The sequence below is a fragment of the Chenopodium album genome, chromosome 1 (genome assembly GCF_948465745.1).
Source record: "Chenopodium album chromosome 1, dcCheAlbu1.1, whole genome shotgun sequence".
NCBI classification, from domain to species: domain Eukaryota; kingdom Viridiplantae; phylum Streptophyta; class Magnoliopsida; order Caryophyllales; family Amaranthaceae; genus Chenopodium; species Chenopodium album.
The window spans coordinates 1,722,164-1,742,926 of NC_137834.1; the positions used below are offsets into that span (position 1 = coordinate 1,722,164).

Sequence of the window (20,763 nt, forward strand, 5' to 3'; positions counted from 1 at the left end):
AAGGCTAGCAGCTCTAACCTGTTGGCGGGGATAAGGTGAGAAATTATCATGGGACTAACCAAACTATTAGCAAAATGGGTCTTCTTGCTTTCTTTGATTTACCTCTCTCTCCCTTTGCCTGACTTACTACTACAGTTCACTCCTATGCATGACAAAGAATCGCTACAGAAATGATAGCAATACAATCATTCTTCCTCGTTATATACTACCTCCGTTAATTGTTATCTGCAACTTTGGGTATTATTTGAGAGATATAAAATATTCCAAAGTTGCAGATAACAATTAACGGATGTAATATATTAGATAGCACATTTCAGGTAGGTGCGTTTGCTATTGCTTAGTTTCAAATTATATTATCTTCAATTATGTATATAACCAATATTCATAAACACTTGATATTTGTTAAATAGGCGTTGAGACCTTAGCTACCTTGTAATATCTTTTTTTCTTTCCTTGAAATTTCACATATTTACGTGTACCCACCATTTTCAATTATATGGTTTTTCCCCAAATCCTCCAAAGTCAAACATGTATGTTCGAAATTGAGGAAATGACCACCTCGACTTTGCTTCTTATTGAAAATATTGTAATCACCTTGATCTTAATCTCCCTTCAAATAAACGCCAAGGCTATAATTGAATACGTACATTCCTCTACTCTTGATGTTGACAAATGACAATACACAACTAACCACTCCACACCTTTGAAGAGCAGTGCTTTGCAAGATGTTTTTAAAGCGTTTCTTCGGAGACATCTAATAAAATTGGAACGATACAGAGATGCTTTTTGAAGCATTGTTATGCGGCTTATGCCTTACATGAGTTACATCTACTAGCCTGTCCTTTAAGTCTTTTTTCATTATATGGCTTATGTGCTATTGGTCTTCCAGTGAAATAGTGGAACCTTTAGACTTGGTGCACGTTTTCTTTAAATAAATGTTAATAAAGCAACAACATTATTCACAACTAAACTAAAATAATTAAGCAATCAGCAACGTGTCTAGTCAAAATGATGCAACTATTAAGAAACGAAAGCAACTAAGAACCTTTTTTTAGGCATGTCAAGGATTGTTCCATGGACCATGGTTTACGTCCAACTGCATAGCCTAGTTAAGGAGTTCAGGAGATCGTTAAACAAATCTTAGAGCATGTGTGCTCTAGTAAGCCACAACGAATTGATTGCTCGTGTAAGTTCCTCATCATACAACTCTAAATTACGAGTAGCTATGCTCTTATAGTCTTATGTCCGAAAATGACTCAAACTCAATGCTACCTTCATACGTTCTTGCGTACAACTGATATCCATATGACCATATATTTTTCTTTGTTGTTCTTTATGTTTAGACAAAAAGTTTATGTTGTCAATTTTGTATTAATTAATTTTTTGTCTTAGATGAAGTATATAATATGTTCTGCCCCTATAGCTCAGTGGTAGAGCGTCAGTCTTGTAAACTGAAGGTCTGTAGTTCGATCCTGCATGGGGGCATTTATTTTATATTTTACAGAAATGTCCCCTTTTTTTTTTTTTTTTTTTTTTTTGCTATTTAATATAGTAAATGTTATTTTGTTTCAAAAAAAAAAAAATAGTAAATGTTATTTCTGTTTAACTGTTTTGTTTTGTTGATGAATTGCATGAAATCCTGAATCATATCAATGCAATCTATGAATTTCTTTCATTAATCCTAGATAATAGTTACGATGTCAAATTTAAAAGTTCCTACACGATCAAAACTAGTATTTTTCTAATCAATGTATTACGTTTTGAATTCAACTTTTTAGGACAACGTAAAAGTACCTTACCCGCATTCAATTTGATTAACAAATTTACTGTAATACATGGATTTATTTATATGTTAGGTGGTTATCGATTGGTTTTAGAAACAATTTTATTGGTTAATGACATCTACTAGTCGTCCAATTGTGTTGTTTTGTCCTTTTATATTGAATATAAATTATTTTTAATAAAATCTTACTTAGCTTTATGGTAATTACTTATTCATTTTCTTAGAAAAATATGAAGCAACCCGTTTAAAAACTTTAAAAGTGCTTCATGAGCCACATTACATATGAAAATGATGTGATCCCATGTCATTGTCATCCAAGTTGGCGGCATCACATAGCAATTAGATGATATTTTCAAGCATATTGTGTAGACCATAATTTTTCACTATAATTTGTCACTTGGAGCCACATCTTTTTTTAGAAACATATGATTTGGCACTATATCATTATTAGATGGAGAGGCCAAATGGCAGATAATTGTAAAGATGTGAAAATTCATTAATATATAGATATTACAGATCTTTGTTAGGATTAGCTTTGCTATAGCCAAAGGAGCGGGGGTTTATATTGCTTCTCGGCGTCTCACTAATTTTATGTAAATTTTTTGAGTTTACAGTATAATAAATTCCTCTTTTAATAATAATAATAATAATAATAATAATAATAATAATAATAATAATAATAATAATAATATCTCATTTGACGAAAAAAATAGACCGTTAAATTATGTTATATTTGAAATTTATGTAGTGATGCTATCTAGTTTACATGTTAAAATCTTGAAGATATACTCCTTCCGTATTTAAATAAATGAAACGTTTTGACTTTACGGAGTTTTAAAAAGGTTAGTTGAATTTATTTAAAAAAATTAGATAGTGAGGTATAAACTTGAGGAGAGTAAAGAAAGTAACGGATTTTGTAGAGACCATTAGTTAATAGAATATTAAAATTTGATTGAATTTCGTCTATATCATCGCCTTTAGCTTGTTGCTTTTTATAGACAAAAGTATATGTCCGTCTTGAGTCATATACATATTCTAAAATGTTAATAGGCCTTAATTGCAAACCCTTTTGGAATTTGAATCCAACAAGTGGTATGAATGGTCCTTAACATTTCAGTACAAAATGGACCACAGGTCCACAAATACAAGAGCCTACCATGAACATGTTACACATAATGGAGCAAATTTTGTTCCTTTTTTTGGTGGGAATATTAATATTATTGATGAGATTGGTTGGTGGTAAATTCCAAAGTGATAACGTTATTCATTTCGATAACCCCAAAAAAATGACAGTTTCCTCTTTTCCATTTTACTTATTTTGTCCTAATCGTCACATACTAAATTAGCAAGCTAGGTAACAAGTCCAAATACGTAGTAGAATGAACTAAACGAAGGGCTACCACCACTTACCAAAAAAAAAAAAAAAAAAAACCAAAGGAGGGTGGCATTTGAATCCAAATTAAAAGATGGACAAAGTTTAAAAATGATCTGATAAAGTTTTAGTGACAAATAAAAAGATTAGTAGCCTAAAACAAAATTCAATATAATCCTCTTGTACTCATGCATGAAAGTAGAGATGTGGTAAACAAATCGTTCAAAATTTCATATCATATTTATTACTCCAGTTTATACGAAGTAATAAATAATACGGAGTACAATATTCGTTATTTTCACTAGTTCTACCAGGTCAAGTCAAACTTAAGACATATTACTTTGAGTATATATTTTTCATTTGATTATTAAATTATACAAAATTATCTTAGGTTGCACCTTACACCTGTTATATATATGAGAATCTCTTATCCTTTCTTACATATACATATGCTCTCAATTTAAATAAAGTGCGATTGATGATGTGTTCCTTAGCTTGTTTGAACTTTGAAGGATCCCAAAAAAAGAAAAGCAAAAGAATAATAAGTACATCTACATAGTCAAAATATGCATTCAAATTTGAAGGAGAAATGCGAATATTTGTGTACATACAAGTAAATGAAAAGGTGACGAGATTATAAGCATTCTTTTATTGAAGATAGCTTATTCCTTTGCTTTACACAACCCTGAAATAGTCGTAACTTGGTGAAAAAATAGGTTTTGTACGTACTAGTTGATACAAAGTCGTTGGGAAATAGCATCATCTTTAATTTTCCACTTTCTTTTGGTTTAATATAGTGTCATGATCTAATTGATGTATGTGTGCATGAGCTATGAAATAATGTTTAGCTACCAAATTAGGTATCGTTCTTTTATCTAATTACAAAATTAGGTTTAATTTGATAATATATAGGTGTGATATTAATCTTGGACTGTTGTTGGAAGTCTTGTCCAACTAAGATCTTAATAATATAAACATTAATTTGTTTTCTTGCATGTTTGATGTTAAGTCGATACTCAAAAGAGGCAAAGTGTGCATTTAGAAGACCAATAAGAATTCTCTTTCATTTAATAAAATATTTTTTAAAAATTAAGTAAGAACCACAACATATAACGTTGCTTATGGTTTTAGTGTCAATACTTATCATGGTCAAGGTAAACTAAGCACAACTATAATTAATTTGTGTTCGTAACTGTGCACTAAAGAATACAATTACCTTTAATCCTTTATATATATGCATGATAATACGTACTACTTTATATGAAGTATATACATATTTTGTGGTACAAACCTGTTAAATTGTCTAAAAGGCATTTAATTATATTAATTATTTTGCCATTGCTTAAACTTTAGTTCCATACTGATGCAGATTTTAATTGAAAGGTTTGAGATCTTAAGTTTCAATTAACAAATACAAAGTAACATAAACTTTAAACCTTTTCAAGGTAAAAAATACACAACCACAATTTTATATAAAACTTTATGATACTTCATCTATCAATTGTAATTTTTCATTAAACATCATCATGTAATATTTATAAACTAAATAATTAGTCTAAAAATGGTGTATTTTGGTTTTACTTTTACCCAATGACGATTTGTCATGATGATTTGATAGCACATTCGATCTTAGGGTATAATTCATTATACTGTACTTGACAAATAATAAAGTTAAATCACCGTTATACTAAACCCCCAAAAGATGATCTAACTTTTAGACTTTTTTTTTTTTATATTTAATACGAACAACTTCATATATTTTATCACCTATTTTTGGTTGAGACGAAAATAAAATCAAAATTATGATTTATACACAAGAAAACAAACATGCATGCTTGTGTGCAGTTGATTGATGATCTATGCGACTATGCCTCTATATATATAATTTTCAATAATATTCCGATTCATGACTTTTGCACAACATATATATATAAAATATTTGGCAGCCCTTAACATTCATGCTTCAATATCATTATTGATAAAATATTATAAACTCTACTTTAATTGTACCATAAGCCTACAACATCCCTTTTTGACTATATTACCATGGCATGATAACCAAAAACATTATCTCTACAAAAACATGTTTCTTTTATGGTCTTTAAAAGGCTTTATGTCAAGTGTTAACAATTTTCCCGATACTCTGGCACGGCAAGTCTCATATAAAGTACCTCCCTATGCATGTGTGTCTTATTGATATGATACATGTAATTGTGGTGCAAGTTAGTGTCATTATGTATTGTTATTTCCTCTATTTACTAGCTTGTTGCGCATATAAGCTAGGAAGAATGGTAGCTTAAGCTGATGGTTGAAGCCCAAGAATATGTTTTATACTCTATGATGCAGTATGGGCTCTCCTCATACATAACGCTTAATATTCCACTTGAAAGTGGGAGGTGGATGAGATACGAACATGTGACCTTTATGTCACGTTGGCTCCGACACCATGTTAGAAAATCAATTGTATCAAGTCTTGATAAAAGAAAAGAAATGGTCCCATCGCCATGTAGGCCACGTTATCAATTACAGAGTACATGGTATATCATAGTACTCCGTATAAGTGATGACATTATTGACATAACGATATATCATGCAAATAGTGGGAGTTATAAAGAGTCATGCAATTTAGGTAATTGGCAAATTTGTGGGTACAATTATGTAACGAGTGCCCACTTCTTTTTGGGTGTATGCATTTAATTTATCTCACGTTGTTATTACTTATTAGCTGGATGATGATGGTAGTAGGAAAGACATATCATGCCTTATGATGTCATATCATATCATACATCATACATACATGGTGGTAGGGTTGCTTTTATTTTTTCCTTTTCTTTTCTTTATTGATAATTATGGTTGAGATTTTTGTATGAAATAATCTTTTGTTCTACGTATAACAATAATAAAACTTCTTATCGCCTCTTCGAATGGCCTAAAGGGAGAAAGGAGCCGATTTACGAGTAGAATTGGTTAACAGATTTGGTTGGATTGGGTTTTGTATTTTGGTTTATTATAAATGATTGAAAATTCCTCATCCTATTTTAGTTACATTTGTTCACATTATCTTGATAGGAGTAAAGCTAATTCAGTTTAATTAAGGATATAAATCTAAATTGTCTACGTAGTAATACAAGTGATTTGGAACAATCTCCAATACCAGTTCCTTTTGCTAAATTTTACGGGAATTAAGAAAAAGGAGAAACGAGTACATAAAGGGGTAACAAAAAAAATTAGAAAATACTTAAAAATTTGCGTGGGCCTCCAATAATAAGTACATGTAAAGTAATACTTTTTTCGTCCCTAAATTAGATATCTACTTCTCTCTGAGCCCTTTCCCTAAATAATGTTGGGAAATTATCTAATTCCCAAATTACAACTACTCTTTTTTTAATTCCCATTATATTGTCCACGTCAGCTAAGGAAAACAAACTGATTTTTTTTTCTCGGTCCAGCAACAAACCGCTACTTCAAGTAGCGGTTTTAATTTTGTAAACCGCTACTTCAAGTAGTGGTTTTCCTCAAAACACCGCTACCTGAAGTAGCGGTTTATGAAATTAAAACAAAATTAGATAATTTGGGAATTAAAAAAAGACTAGCTGTAATTTGGGAATTAGATAATTTCCCAACATTATTTAGGAAAAGGGCTCCTTCTCTCTATTATTATGTGAGAAATAAATATTACCTCTGTTACAGGTTATGTGCAACGATTTGACATAAAGTAGAAAGGGAAAATGTCTAATCGTTGCACGTAACCTGTAACGGAAATAGTACTAAAATTAGAAATCTAATTAAAGGACAAAGGGAGAACTCATAGAGTATAGGAAAAATAAATGAGGGTAGTTTTGGTACTTCAAATAATAAAGACAAAGAAAATGAAGTTATTTTGGCCATTTCATGGTATTTGTAAATGATAAAAACAAATAATAAAATAAAAACATCATCAAAAATACCTTAAAAGCAATACGGGAAACTATATTCAGGGACGAAGAGAAGGGGTTCTTCAATCATCCATCAGTCCATCACTCATGTTCTTATATCTAACCTCACCACTTTAAGCAGCTCATAAAATAAAAAGGAAAAACATAGTGGTAAATATTATGCTCGTTTTTATTTGTAAGAAAATAACAGTTGTTAATTGTCCAAAATGGCAAAATATCTCCAACGTCCAAAAATTCCTAAGTAATGTGCACAACTCACAAGAACAAGTACAACCAAAAGTCCAAAACCCCTTTTTTTTTTTTTTACACAACCAATTTAAATTAATACACATATTATCCAATTCAAAATTCTAAATTTGTATTGCTTATACCATCTCAGTTCTTTTAGTTTATACTTTTCTCTTTTTACACTTTGCTAATGCACTATTTTAATGCTTAATAATTTTAATCTCGACATTTTAAAATTATAAGAAGTGGATTTTAATAAAATATATATTTAGACAATTCAAACAAGCTCTCACTTGACTATATTTTATCATAGCTTTAAATTACAAAAGCTGGTTAAAATGTAGTTAGTAAATAGTGTAGATGTCAAAAGGTGTCAACTAAAAAAAAACGAAAGTATATATTTATTTTAATCTTTTTTTCGATTTATACAATTTGTTCCTCATCATATTTGGTATATCAAAAACTGAAATTATTTATCATATTTATTTGTCATATAAATTTAACACTTTTCTCAATAAACTCACACATTTTAAGTTAAAGTGTTAAGTTAAAAAAAAATTAAACACGGGAAGTATTTGATAAGTTCGCAAGGGATTTTTCACATCCTTCTATTTTTAAGAGGTTGACTTGTATTGATGGGTTAGCTAGAAAAAAATGGGTTAGCTAGAATTTCCAATCTAGTTAATCTTATATTTAAGAATTAATCTTTTAACAAATAGGTATTAACTAAGTAAGTGATGATATAAATTTCACATCAATGTGATGTTTTATTATGTATTCATCATTTGGAATACACAAATGTCTACTTATCACTATTTGTAGGGTTTGATTTATATGTTATTTAGAAAATTAGATTACCCCCAATCCTTTATCTTGCCTTAATCAAATTTACATATTTGTATAAATCTACACGTATGAGTATCAATTGGGATTTAGGGTCTGTTTCAATTTATTAAACTAAAAATTGTTTATGAGAAAAAAAAAAATTAGAAATTGAACAAAACTAAAAGTAAGCTGAACAGAATGGACCCTTATTTCTACTCTTTAATCCCCATACAAAGTTTTTTTTGTTTAATTAAAAAAAAAACAATTAAGAATTATACAAGTATTAACCTATTAAATTTGGTACTTATTTATTTAAATAATTAAATAAATTACTTGAATTGTATAATATTAAAATTACTAGTAAATAACTATTTATGCGTCATTTTGTTGTTATATGTTTAACCTTTTTTTTTAATAAAAAAAAAGGTTAAAATAGCCTAATATCTAAATCTAGAGGAAATAAGTTTTTAATTTTCTTTGGGTGGTGTAAAAATATTGTTTGGAATACCAAGGTCCCAAGTGCAAAAGAAATACTTGTACGGAATAACAAATTAGGAGTAAACTAGTAAATAAAATAAAGATTAGATTAGGTAAGAAAAAAAACCGTCTTGGTAACAAAAGAATAAAGTAGAAGCAATAAACAAGTCAAATAATTTGTCATTCCTACTCCTTTTTCAAATTCTACTAAACAAAAGGGGTTGTATAACAATTTACAAAAGAAGATACGAGGGACCAAAATGAAAATTACCCAAAAACAGCTTTTCATTTCTTTCTTTCTTAGTCCTTCTTTCACTTTTTTTTTCTTTTTTCCTCCTCATCTCTTCTTTTTTTACCCCTTCCGACCCCTAGATCCTTTTTTAACCTCCTAACCCCTCAACAAAAAGGACTTCTTTGCAAATTGAGGGTAACTACGAGGACCGAACCACCAAACTACATGAAAATCTCAGTAGACTGTAACAAGCTGTAATAATTAGCAGCTTCACGGTCTTCAAACTCCCAAAGCCCTTCCCCTCCGACAGTAGTATCGAAGAAGAAATCGCCACCGTCAAACTGTCCGTTGCCAGCAACCTCATCGAACCCGTCCGACAGGCTAGAGTTCGGCAGACCCAGCTCGTCGTCGGACGCCTCAAGGAGGTGCCTCATGACGTTGTCCCTCTCTTCTGCCCCTGACCCGACCGACGGGTTCTCCGGGTCAGTCTCATACGGGCCCGAGCTAGCCGGGTCATGAACCGGGTCGGGCCCGTGCTGAGACGGGGAGGAGGAGGAAGTAGTAGTAGTAGAAGAAGAGATCTCCTCTTGAAGAGTAGAAATCAAGGAAGATAAGTCATCACTAGGCTCATCTTCCTCTTCTTCAAGAAGGGTAATTATGTCTTTGTACGACTTTTGACGTTTAAAGACATCTTCATCCTCTTGAATTATTGCTTCATCTTCCCTTTGTCTTTTTGAAGAAGATGAAGGAGAAGTAGAAATTACCTCCATTTTAATAATATTATATTTTTTTTCTTTCTTTTCCTTTCTAGAGATAGAGAGAGAAAGAGAAGGGCAAAATAGTAAAATAAAGCTTTACTTGTGCAATTTTCTTGTTTTCAATTGTAGAGACTAGAGAGAGAAAGAGGAGAGAGAGAGTAAGTAGGATGAGGAAAGAGAAGGTGGAAATGAGGAGGAATATATAGAAGGAAGAGAGATAGGGTGGGGCCCAGGGGAAGAGGGTGGGGTAGAGGTGTTTTCTGGTCAAATAAAAGAAAAAGGCAAAAGAATAATAAATGCACACTTTGGGTCATTTCCATCTCCATCCCTATCACCATCACCCCTGACCGTGACAATATTTTGAGTAGAGTAGTAGAGATGCCTAGAAAAGTGAACCATATTTAGATTTTCTAATTTTTATAATATTATTTTATTAAAAATTAATATTTAAATGTTTAATTGTCCCCATTCCCCAATATCAAATCAATCATCATACTTAATAATAATACACTTTAACTTTAAGTTTAATTACATGTATAATTTTGTATTAGTCAATGTTAGATTTATATCTATCAATTAATTTATTAAAATTCAATCTTTTGTATTTTTACATTAGTATAATTAAAGATAATTTTGATTGAATTTATGTATTGACAAACGTGATAAAAGAAGCGTGTCATCTAATTCGAAATGGAGAAGAAAGATATAAGGACATATACTTGTATAGTTGTATGTGGTTGTGCTCTTGGGAGGGGGTGTGGAGCCGTGGAGGGGTGAAGAATTGAAGGGTATACGTATATCGTACTCTAGGCTGCCCTGGCAATCTAGTAGTAGGGCATTTTAATACGATATAATATTACATATTTACATTACTAAACTTTGGGGGCCTATTGATCATCAAATGTTGAATGAAAAAATAAAAATAAAAGATATACATGACCACCGACTCTCAGAATATATAGGTAAATTAGTTTTACTCTAATTATTTTTCAATGAAAAAAACTCAATTATTAATAATGTGTAATCTTTTGAGCTAGAGGCCCGAAAGTAGCATGACATCCTTAACCATAAAGATACATTTTTTTAGTTTAATTTTGTTCATCTAATTTCGCGTAGATTTTAGAGAAATTGTGATATTTTGTAAACATATTTGATGGTTTAATATGCTTTCAATGGGTTATATATTTTGTTACGTTATTTAATTCTTAGGTGAATATATAGGGTTCTTTTGGAGTAAAGTGGTTTGTGAGTTTTTTGAATTGCCAAAAATAAACTAGGTCAAGAATTCGAGTTTTGGAACCTTCATGTTGATATAATTAAGATGAAATACGAAGAAATAATGGATTATTGTTTACTCAAGTGTATTCTTCAATTATCTAAATAAGTTTACTATGAAGAATGCAAAGAAAATAATATATATGCCTCGCTTCTTCACTTTCTCAAGCGGTTCATTGAATAGCTTACCCTAGTGAAGTATCCCTTAAACATGAAAGAAAGCCACTCGCCTTAATATGCTGAAATTTTGTCCAATTTTCATCCACTACTTAAATAAATTAGTTCATGTTATAGCTTCATTAGCTTGCGTATAAATAGACAGTTAAACAATTTTTCATGCTGAACTTTTGAACAAAAGAAAATGGCTGGAAAAATCTTTGTTCTTCAAGATTCCTAGTCATTGATTGAATGCAAGTATTCTATTTTCTTTCATTTTTTTTTCTTTTTTATATTGCTTTTATGCTTTAGTTTTCATCTTTAATACGAAGTATGTTTGAGTAAGTAGTTTAAAAACTAAAGTTTGGTTAGACCTTATTAGTCATATATATGATTTTTGTAAGAAATTTATATTATGGACCTAAATACAATAATAATGTACGTGGACTATACGGTGATGATTGTAATTATACGCTATTATATAGTCTAGCCCAAAATTAAAGTGATCCATTTAAGTAATTATTATTATTGGGCTTGTTACGTCTTTTATAGAGTATGGGTTTAGCTTTATGTGTAGAGACCGTTGGACCTTTTCTAATGCATGATGGGCGGATTAGGGAAAGGGGGTCTATATAAATAGACATCTAGCCGATCTAGGGTTATGGGTCCATGGTAGTACATACACTTAACTATCACTTATATTTCATCAATAGAGAGAAAACCCTAGAGTGTATATCTACTAGAAGACGCATAATCAAGAAGGGGCTCAATCAATTATCATGGAATCAAGTATATTTCAGCAATTAAGATTTACCAATTAATTTGATATGAAGATTAAAGTATATAGAAGGATTCAATCCCAACAATTTTCCCAAATTTCCTAATTTAATTAGATTAATCATTTTACTCAGTATCTAATCCTAGTTTATATTAGCTAGTAATAATACTTTAATAATAGGGATATTTGTATTTTACTCCAATATATTATTGAACCCTTATGTCTTAATTACAATTGGAATTTATAGACGGTCGAGGATTGTGTTTATTCACTTAAGATCGAGAATATTACTTCGTATATCTATAACTAGATTGGATGGTTATTAGGATTAGGAAACCATGCGTCCATGCTGCTTAAGCATCTAGTTATTGCATGAATCCATTGCATGAAATTAGCTAGCCAAGCTACGTATGATTGTATCTGAAGAGCAAAAGTTTATTGGTACCTTTAAGGGTGCATCTTTAATTTCTTTGTGTAAGTTTGATTGATTAAATGGGTAGATTACTATAATTACATTAGAACATGATAGTGGGGATTAGTATTTTCCCTGTCCCAATTTAACCTTTACACCTACTGTACTATTTATTTTTGTTCATCCCAATTTAATTATCAGACTTCTTTTTATGGCATATACCCACTAATAGTTTAATATATATCTCTCTTCTCACGATCAAAAGCCGTGGTCCCACTCCCACATCCCCTTTCATTCAATTAAAATTTATTTACTATCTTTGTCCATCACATATACAAACACTAATTGATTACGAAATAAAAACTTTATGCAAATTAAACCTTCTTATTTGCAACAGTTAAAATGGAATAGATTGGATCAAATAAAATAATAGTAAAATAAACATTACATGTATATACATATTAGATTGGATTAAAAAAAAAAAACATTACATACATAACAATATAACATAATACTCTTCATATAAATTGATTGTTAAATGTGAGATTTTATTTGAGAGTTTTCCTCATCATCCTCTTCAACACTGCTATCTAAAAGATTCTTTAAACTCTCCTAAGGTGGAAGATATAAACCCAATATATGGTAAAACATAATCCAATTTATGGTGAAGTGAAAAAATCTTATAGCCTCAAAGTCATAATACCAACACCAAGATTTAAAATTTTCATCTATTGAAGGAAAAAATTAAAAAAAAAAAAAGATTTAAAATTTTCATTATGCAAACATTAATTCTTGGTTATTCTTCCACTTTATATAAATGTTATTTCGGGCTTTAGAGCTTTCTATTATAGCCAATTAAAACTAATTTCAAACCTATAACATGATTATATATGTGTAGTTTGCATCTTATTTAATCAATTTCCTCAACTCATTAATAAATCAATCCAACTTAATAATGGTACTACATTCTTACAACTTTCACCAACTTAACAGATACTACTTTTATATCTTTATAATCTTTTATACTCAATTTGCTAAAATTTAATAATGCATATATACTTTTAAGGAAGTTGCAACTGCCGTACGTAATTTTTTTGATTGAGCCATCAACAAGTATTAACATAAATGATAAGATACCACGCTAATGAATCAAACATCAGTATGATATTTGCCTTGTAGTTAAGGAACCATATAATAATGGAAAAAAATTAAGATACAATTAAAGGTACCATATAACTAAACATTTCATGTACTACCTCTGTTACATATTATTTACAACGATTTGACATAGAAAAAATATCTAATCGTTGCAAATAATATGTAACGGAGGTTGTATTTATTTTCATCATTTAAACTTAAATCATAAGTTGCAACACACAAAAAATTGAACAATAATTAATAACATTATTATTATTATTGATTAAATTATATAGTACCTTGATTTGGTGAATTGTACGTACGAACATATTTTTGTAAAATGAAAATAAGTTGGAGTAGGGTTTAGGTCCACTGACCACGTGCAATGAGGGTCTTTCCAGATGCAATTTGCTCGCACTTTGTCACATGGGATTCTCATCAGATTTTAGGTGATTATAATTATAACTTATTCACATGGTTTTGTGTCCATTTGCTTTCAACCCAATTATTATTAAACCTGTATGTCTTCGATACCATAACCATGTCTTCTTGTTGTTATTAATGCGGGATTTAGTTGTTACGTTACTTGTTTGTTCATCGTATGCAGTATTATCAATTTGACAAGAGGGAAAAAATGATTATGTCTACATACCCGGCCAATTGGCTATTAGGTATATTATCCACGTCAATTGATCAAAAATTTAAATATAACTTCCTCTATTGTTGAATTCTTCTCAGTAATTATGGATAAAACACTTTTGAAGTTTACATCAGGTTAATTTAATGACACAGTGTGTGTTAATTAATAATGCAATATTATTATTGGTACATTAAATTTAAAAAAAAAATGTCATCGCTTTAATAATTTAGGGAAAATTATTTAGAACCAACATTATAATAGCTCCCGCCTTCCTTCCCTTCTTTAAGGATCCTTCACAACAAACTCTATTAATATACTCATCATAGATTGAATATGGTTCTAGGAACCTCAATTTGAAATTTTGTTGACTTAAACATGTTAATAATTAGATTGTTAACGTACCTATATACTATGTATTTTAAACATAATGTAAGGAAAGGATGTACGTAAAGTGTAATATATTGTGTAATATTAGAAGCAAAATACTTATTGGTCAATTGGTGTATACTACCGTATACGTGTGATATATATACTGGTATATATCAATAAGGATTTACGTAAATGGAGTACTTTATTTAAAGACTTTATAATGAACTAATGCTTGACATAATATATTCATAAATATATTTAGAATATTAATTAAGAGATTAATTATTTATCACTTAAACTTTGTACCACTATAGAGATGTATTCTTTATCACATATATTCACTTAAGCATGGTTAACGAGAAAATATTGTGCTCTTGTCCTCTTGATATATTGAATCGATCCAAACTAAATTAAAACTTTTTATGATTTTTTTTTTATGATTTTTTTTTTATGATCTATTGAATTGTTTATGATTTTTTTTTTTAAAAAAATATAGACATAATCCTTTCATCTTACTACCTCCGTTTCATGAGTTAATAATATTGGTATCGACTAACCACCCCCACGGACATAGCTCCAAGGCATTCTATACCCTAATCGATGATTTGCTTGTCTGCAAAAAATTCCTCCCACACCCCGACTTGATTTTCCTATTAATATTGGTATCGATTATCTTTCTTGTTTGTGGTTAGGATTCTCCTCCAAGTTTTTGGGTAGCATAATAATACAAATCAGTATTCAATTTTAATTTCACAAATTTTTGTACATGCATGGCAGTCTAGTTTAGGTCTCTTCTCTTAGAAATTAACCAATTTTAAGATACTTTTACGTTGTGTTAATTTATATTAACATTGAACAACATGATACGGGCTAGAATCTTAGACGGTTATATACTTATATGAAACTCAACTAGATGCCTTAGATGGTCTAGGTCCCATGTATAGAATTATTAGGTTTAATAAAATTTAGTTCGTTTAACCTCTTCATGAGATCCAAAGATAGAAGGTACGTGTTTTTTGAAATCTCCATTAGGGTCAATTCTTTAATTTCTTTTTCATCAATATAGAATTTAATTATATTTGAGTGTTCATGTGATTTATCATATGAAGTGAATTCTTACAACGAAAACACGATAACCACAGAAAGAACAACTAGCTGCTACTACAATTACAAAAAAATACGAAAAGATAAAAAGTAATTACTAAAAGATCGAATTTCCTTTTTAATAAATTTTAAAAGCAACATATTACTGATCAATTTTCTATGTACAATCGGTTATTTTTTTTAGTTCATGATACAATTAAAGTCATTTAAGTTTTCCTCATACCATATATTGTCGTACTGAGAATGTATGTATTAGTATTATACATGATACAACTAATTATAGGGGTTTTTTTTTTTTTTTTCATTTACTCGTAACATTTACTTTGTAGGCTCATACGCCAATAACATGATATTGGTTGTTCCTAGCAAGGTACATCTGATTGTACGATAGAAAATTCAATTCTTAGCCTATTGCAATTTGTAATAGATAGATGAGTTTTAATTTAAGCAACTAGTTACGTAAATTAATTAGAGATGTAGCCTATCACCATCACTATGATCAAACTAGTTTGAATTTTCCTCACGTACGCAAAACGTTTATCCATAAGCCGTGACTAAATGACTCTTTATTAGTCTTTTCTTAATTTGGTTTTAGAGCTTTTATCATAAAGTCATATAGACAAGTGCTAGTGAAATTGTTGTACATGTCACATCTTCTTTTACTTTCTAGATTAAAACAAGTTTCTCAAACGCGTTTTAGTTTTAGTTAGGTTGTTACATGTAAAAACCTTGGAAATCTACTGTGGTGGTAGTTAGCTTAGGGAGAAGGACATTTCTTTTTTTCCTTAGCTTAATTATAATAATTTGGTGGTGCACAAAAAAAATTACAATGCTTTGTATTCAACCTGTTGTACCGTGCGGAAGGAGTTACTTGAGTTACTCGGTCAGGAGTTACGTACTCGAGTTGTCGGGAACTCAAATTACTCGGTCAGGGATTACCTGAGTTACTCGGCTTATTCCTGACAGAGTAACCCCTCAAGTAACCCCTGACTGAGTAACCTCATATCGAACTCCTTAAGTAACCCCTGACTGAATTACTCGAGTAACCCTTGACCGGACTTCTTAAATAAACCCTAACTGAGTAACCCATAAACGAGTAACCACTCGAGTAACTCGAGTAACCCTTGACCAAGTAACTCAAATAACACTTGACCGAGTAACCCCTCACGTGATCATTTGTAGGCTTGAATGAGAAACGAGTCTAGCCAAATTTTATTTTAATTGAGAAGTTAAAATATATTTGATTAATTATTATATAAATTTAAGATTTATCTTAACCTTTTTTTATGAGTTCAACAATTCTAAAGTTTCGATAAAATATTTTTTTTCAGCGAATAAAAAAAATTACTACCTCCGTTACAAATTATGTGCAACGATTAGACATTTTCCATCTCTGCTTTATGTCAAATCGCTGCACATAACCTGTAACGAAGGTAGTATATAAAATTTGGGAAACTTTATACATCATATAAGAATAGGATGCTTGATGCCACATAGAATGATTTGAAGATATAAATTGATTCAATTTTGTTCATATACTAAGAAGGCTTATTCTTCGTATTACATATGAAGTACGTAGTATACTAGTATATAATGTATGAATCTATTCAATGACTACAATAAAATTGTAGCTATTGTAATTAGTTCTAATCTTAGCCCTTTATTTTTAATGTTCAATCTTGTCCATTCATCAATTGATTTTAAAACAGTTATGCAGTTTCTAAAACAAAAAACTGAACTTTGCCGCCATTAATGCATATACTTGCAATTTCTTAGTTAAAAGAAATCTCTCATCTCCATTAAAAATCAACATTTTGATTATAGTTTATTAACAATAAACCCAATCTACGACATTATATATATTACAAGGTCCATAGATTTTGCATCAAATTTATCAAATAAGGAATCATCCTCCATAAAAGAAAACTAGAAAAATCGAGGAATAAAGAAGATGATGAAAATTTGTGAGATTTGTCTCTAATTTTCAAGAAAACAATCAATTGGCATTAAAGATAAAAAAATATTAATCATCAATAAGATAAATTAGAAATTTCATACTTAGACCAAATTTTGTACGGATTTTTTTTTTTTTTTTTTTTTTCAGTCAATACCAAATTTTGTAGTATAAAAAAAGCTGAATTATTTTTATCTTTTTTTTTTTTTTTTTTTTTTGGATAAGATGTATTTTAAAGTCAACTAAATGATAGAATTGCCACAATTTTACTATAGTCATTTGAAAACTGCCCAAAATTTCTATGTGTTGAGAGTTTTAAATTCCGAAAAGCAACAACAACATTTTACAAACTCATGTGAAACTTCACAAGTACTTGTTCGGTAGTCCCGGCCCGAACCCAATTTGATACTCCGACTACGGAGTATACATGATCGTCTAAAACTAATCCAACGTAATAGTTTAAGAGTTTTTAATTTTCTCATAAAGAAGGGTGTTCAAAGCTCTAATCCTAGGGACTCAGTTGCGAAGGCGCATTCTCTTGCTACGGCTGCTCGGCGAAGGGATTTACCTTTTCATGTCTTTTAAGTTTGTTCTTTTTTAGTTTCCTTTGTCAAAAAAAAAAAAAAAAAAGCTCTAATCCTAGTACCTCTTAAGAAAAACAGAAAATGCTAAATATGATGACATTTGAAGGAATAATATTTTAATCATTCTAAAATATATGTTAATCAATACATTTGTATGTGTACCAATTCTAAAATTAAACAATTATAATTACATACAATCTATACAATTTTATTGTAAAAACAATACATTGAGTTTTAATTTCAAATATTAAGAAAATCACAAAGTATTGAATTAGGGCTTTGTTCCATTTTAGTGAAAACAACTAAACTGAATTAATTGAGGCTGAACTGGTCTGAATAGAGATGAAATGAACTGTTTATGAGAGAAGAAAATTATGAGTTGAACTATATTTATTGGAGGTGAACTAAACTGAATTGAACTGCATTGAAATTAAGCTGAACAGAACAGACCCTTAGTCTATTTTACCATAAGTCCACTACCCCATTTGATAGACCGATATAGATAACTGATAAACAATACTCCCTCTGTTTTTTTAAGTACTCCATAGTAAAAATGACACGCATGCCGACGTAAAACTTTAATCATCAATAATATTTTTTATTAATGATCATTAACTATAAAGTATTACGGAGTACAATTGAATTTAAGACAATTCCAACAGATACCCACAAGTCAATATATTTTCTTATTTATAATTCACAAATATTAATGAAAGTAAGTTTAATTAATAATGCTAAAATTCCAAATGGAACACTTAAAAAAAAAATAAAAAAAAATAGAGAGGGTACCTTGGTTACGCCAACAATATTACTATAGCCTATAGGCCACAACCCTATAGGTATTGCTAGCTTTACCAATTATCATCACTAGTCATTACTACCCCATAATACTCTATGATTAATTATGAATTAGAATCTAACCAAAACTTGGTCGATTTAATTTGCCAAACAAGATCTATATACTTGGTATTTTTATTCGAGGGAACAAGATCTTAAGTTCATCCGCGAGGATCTAGTCTCGTTCATCGTATTCCCTTGTAAGTTGGATAGATATGTATTCGTTTTGCTTCAAGTGTACGTTTGGATATAAGATCGGTCTTTTCATGTTTTGACCTCACGAGGTTTTGGAGCTCTTATCAATCCCTACTCCCCAGTCCCCACCTTTTCATTGCTCATGCATTCATGTATTAAGGATATTGTACGTTTAAAGACTTCTAAATGCTTGTGATTAGTTCCTCTAAATTGTATCACGGAGACTCCCTCAGTATTTTTTTTACTACCTCCGTTACATATTATTTGCAACGATTAGACATTTTTTCTCTCTACTTTATGTCAAATCGCTGCAAATAATATGTAACGGAAGTAGTAAATTGAAACATTTTGACTTTTTGCAATACTCGCCTTATTTACCTTGACAATTCACTATTTACTCACATAATCACATTACACATAAGATACCAAGTAATAAATGTGATATTTTAACCGAATAAAAATAAAACTAAATAAAAGTCTAAAAGATCCAAATGTTAGGCAAAATAAATACAAATTTCTATTTTTTTCTATCTCAACTTTCTCCAAGGAATTCCACTTGTTTCCATTTTCACAGTAATCGCCATATCCTCTTCTCCCTCCAAAGGATTTCATGTTCTTTCATTAATTTCACGTACCTTCATGTCTCCTCCTCTTATACTTCCTCTGTTTTGTTAATATTGCAACAAGGAGGAAATTACGCATCCCAAAACACATTTTATATGCTAAATATCTACGATTGTGTAAGTGTAAAAATTATAAAAAGTTGATATTGTGAAAGTATTATATGAGACGAATCCAACAAGATCCCACTTGACTATATTTTGCTTAACGTATAACTCATATTATATGGTCAAACAAGAGTGATAAATAGTGCAAAAAATCCATTGTTGCAATATTAATAGAACGGAAGAAGTATGAGTTTCTCTTTAATTTTTTCATATAATAATAAAAAAAAAATGTTCTTTTTTTAGAAGTAGGGGGAATGCTATCCCCCCTTGTAAGTTGTAACCCTCTCCCTCCACCACTATACGCAGTAATACGAATCTAATACGGAGTAATATTTCATTTATTATATATTGTTAAATAATTTAAAATTTTGGTCAAATCATAAAATTAGATATGAACGTATCAAACCAGATTAAATTAGATTAGATCTAAAAAAAAAATTAGATTAGATCAATTGAACTAAACACAGTCTAAGCTAAATGACCACTTTAACGTGACCTCCACAATAATTTCAGATGCTAAGTTATTGATAGATTAAGAAACTTCGTACTCCTATTATTCCTCAACTTAATAATTTTTAAATTATAGATATTGTATCATTAACTTAAATATAATTCAATTTATGCATGAACACAAAGAGAATTTTCGTTAATTGGCCAGCATATAGAAGACTTTTCCTAGGGACAAAGACCAAACGAACAAACGATTTTAAATTTATGGCGTTACATGCAAGTTGTAAAACCGACAGCTTCATAGTTGGTTTATTATTAATTTTTTTAATTAGGGAGGATGGATGATTAAGTATTTTGTAATTTAAAGACTTAAGATCTGATTAGGTGCAGTCTAATCCCACTTGTTTGACGAATCTTAAATTAGTGCAAATCATAATTAGTTTCTAAGTTTTATTTTAAACTTTTGTTTCATTAAATTATACTCCATCTGTTTGTATATTGCATATTTTCCTATCATTGATGTATGTCGACTAA

General features: G+C 30.0%; 1 protein-coding gene and 1 non-coding gene across 2 annotated transcripts; one reads left to right on the plus strand and one right to left on the minus strand.

The window, feature by feature from the left end:
- The first annotated feature begins 1,413 nt into the window (after window positions 1–1,413).
- On the plus strand, window positions 1,414–1,485 carry TRNAT-UGU (transfer RNA threonine (anticodon UGU)). The gene has a single exon. It is a non-coding gene; the product is annotated as a tRNA-Thr (tRNA).
- Window positions 1,486–8,709: 7,224 nt separating this feature from the next.
- LOC145639607 (uncharacterized) lies at window positions 8,710–9,768 on the minus strand. Its single transcript, XM_081690895.1, has one exon. The coding sequence runs from the start codon at window positions 9,620–9,622 to the stop codon at window positions 9,074–9,076; it is 549 nt and encodes a 182-aa protein (XP_081547021.1). The 5' UTR covers window positions 9,623–9,768; the 3' UTR covers window positions 8,710–9,073.
- Window positions 9,769–20,763: the final 10,995 nt, after the last annotated feature.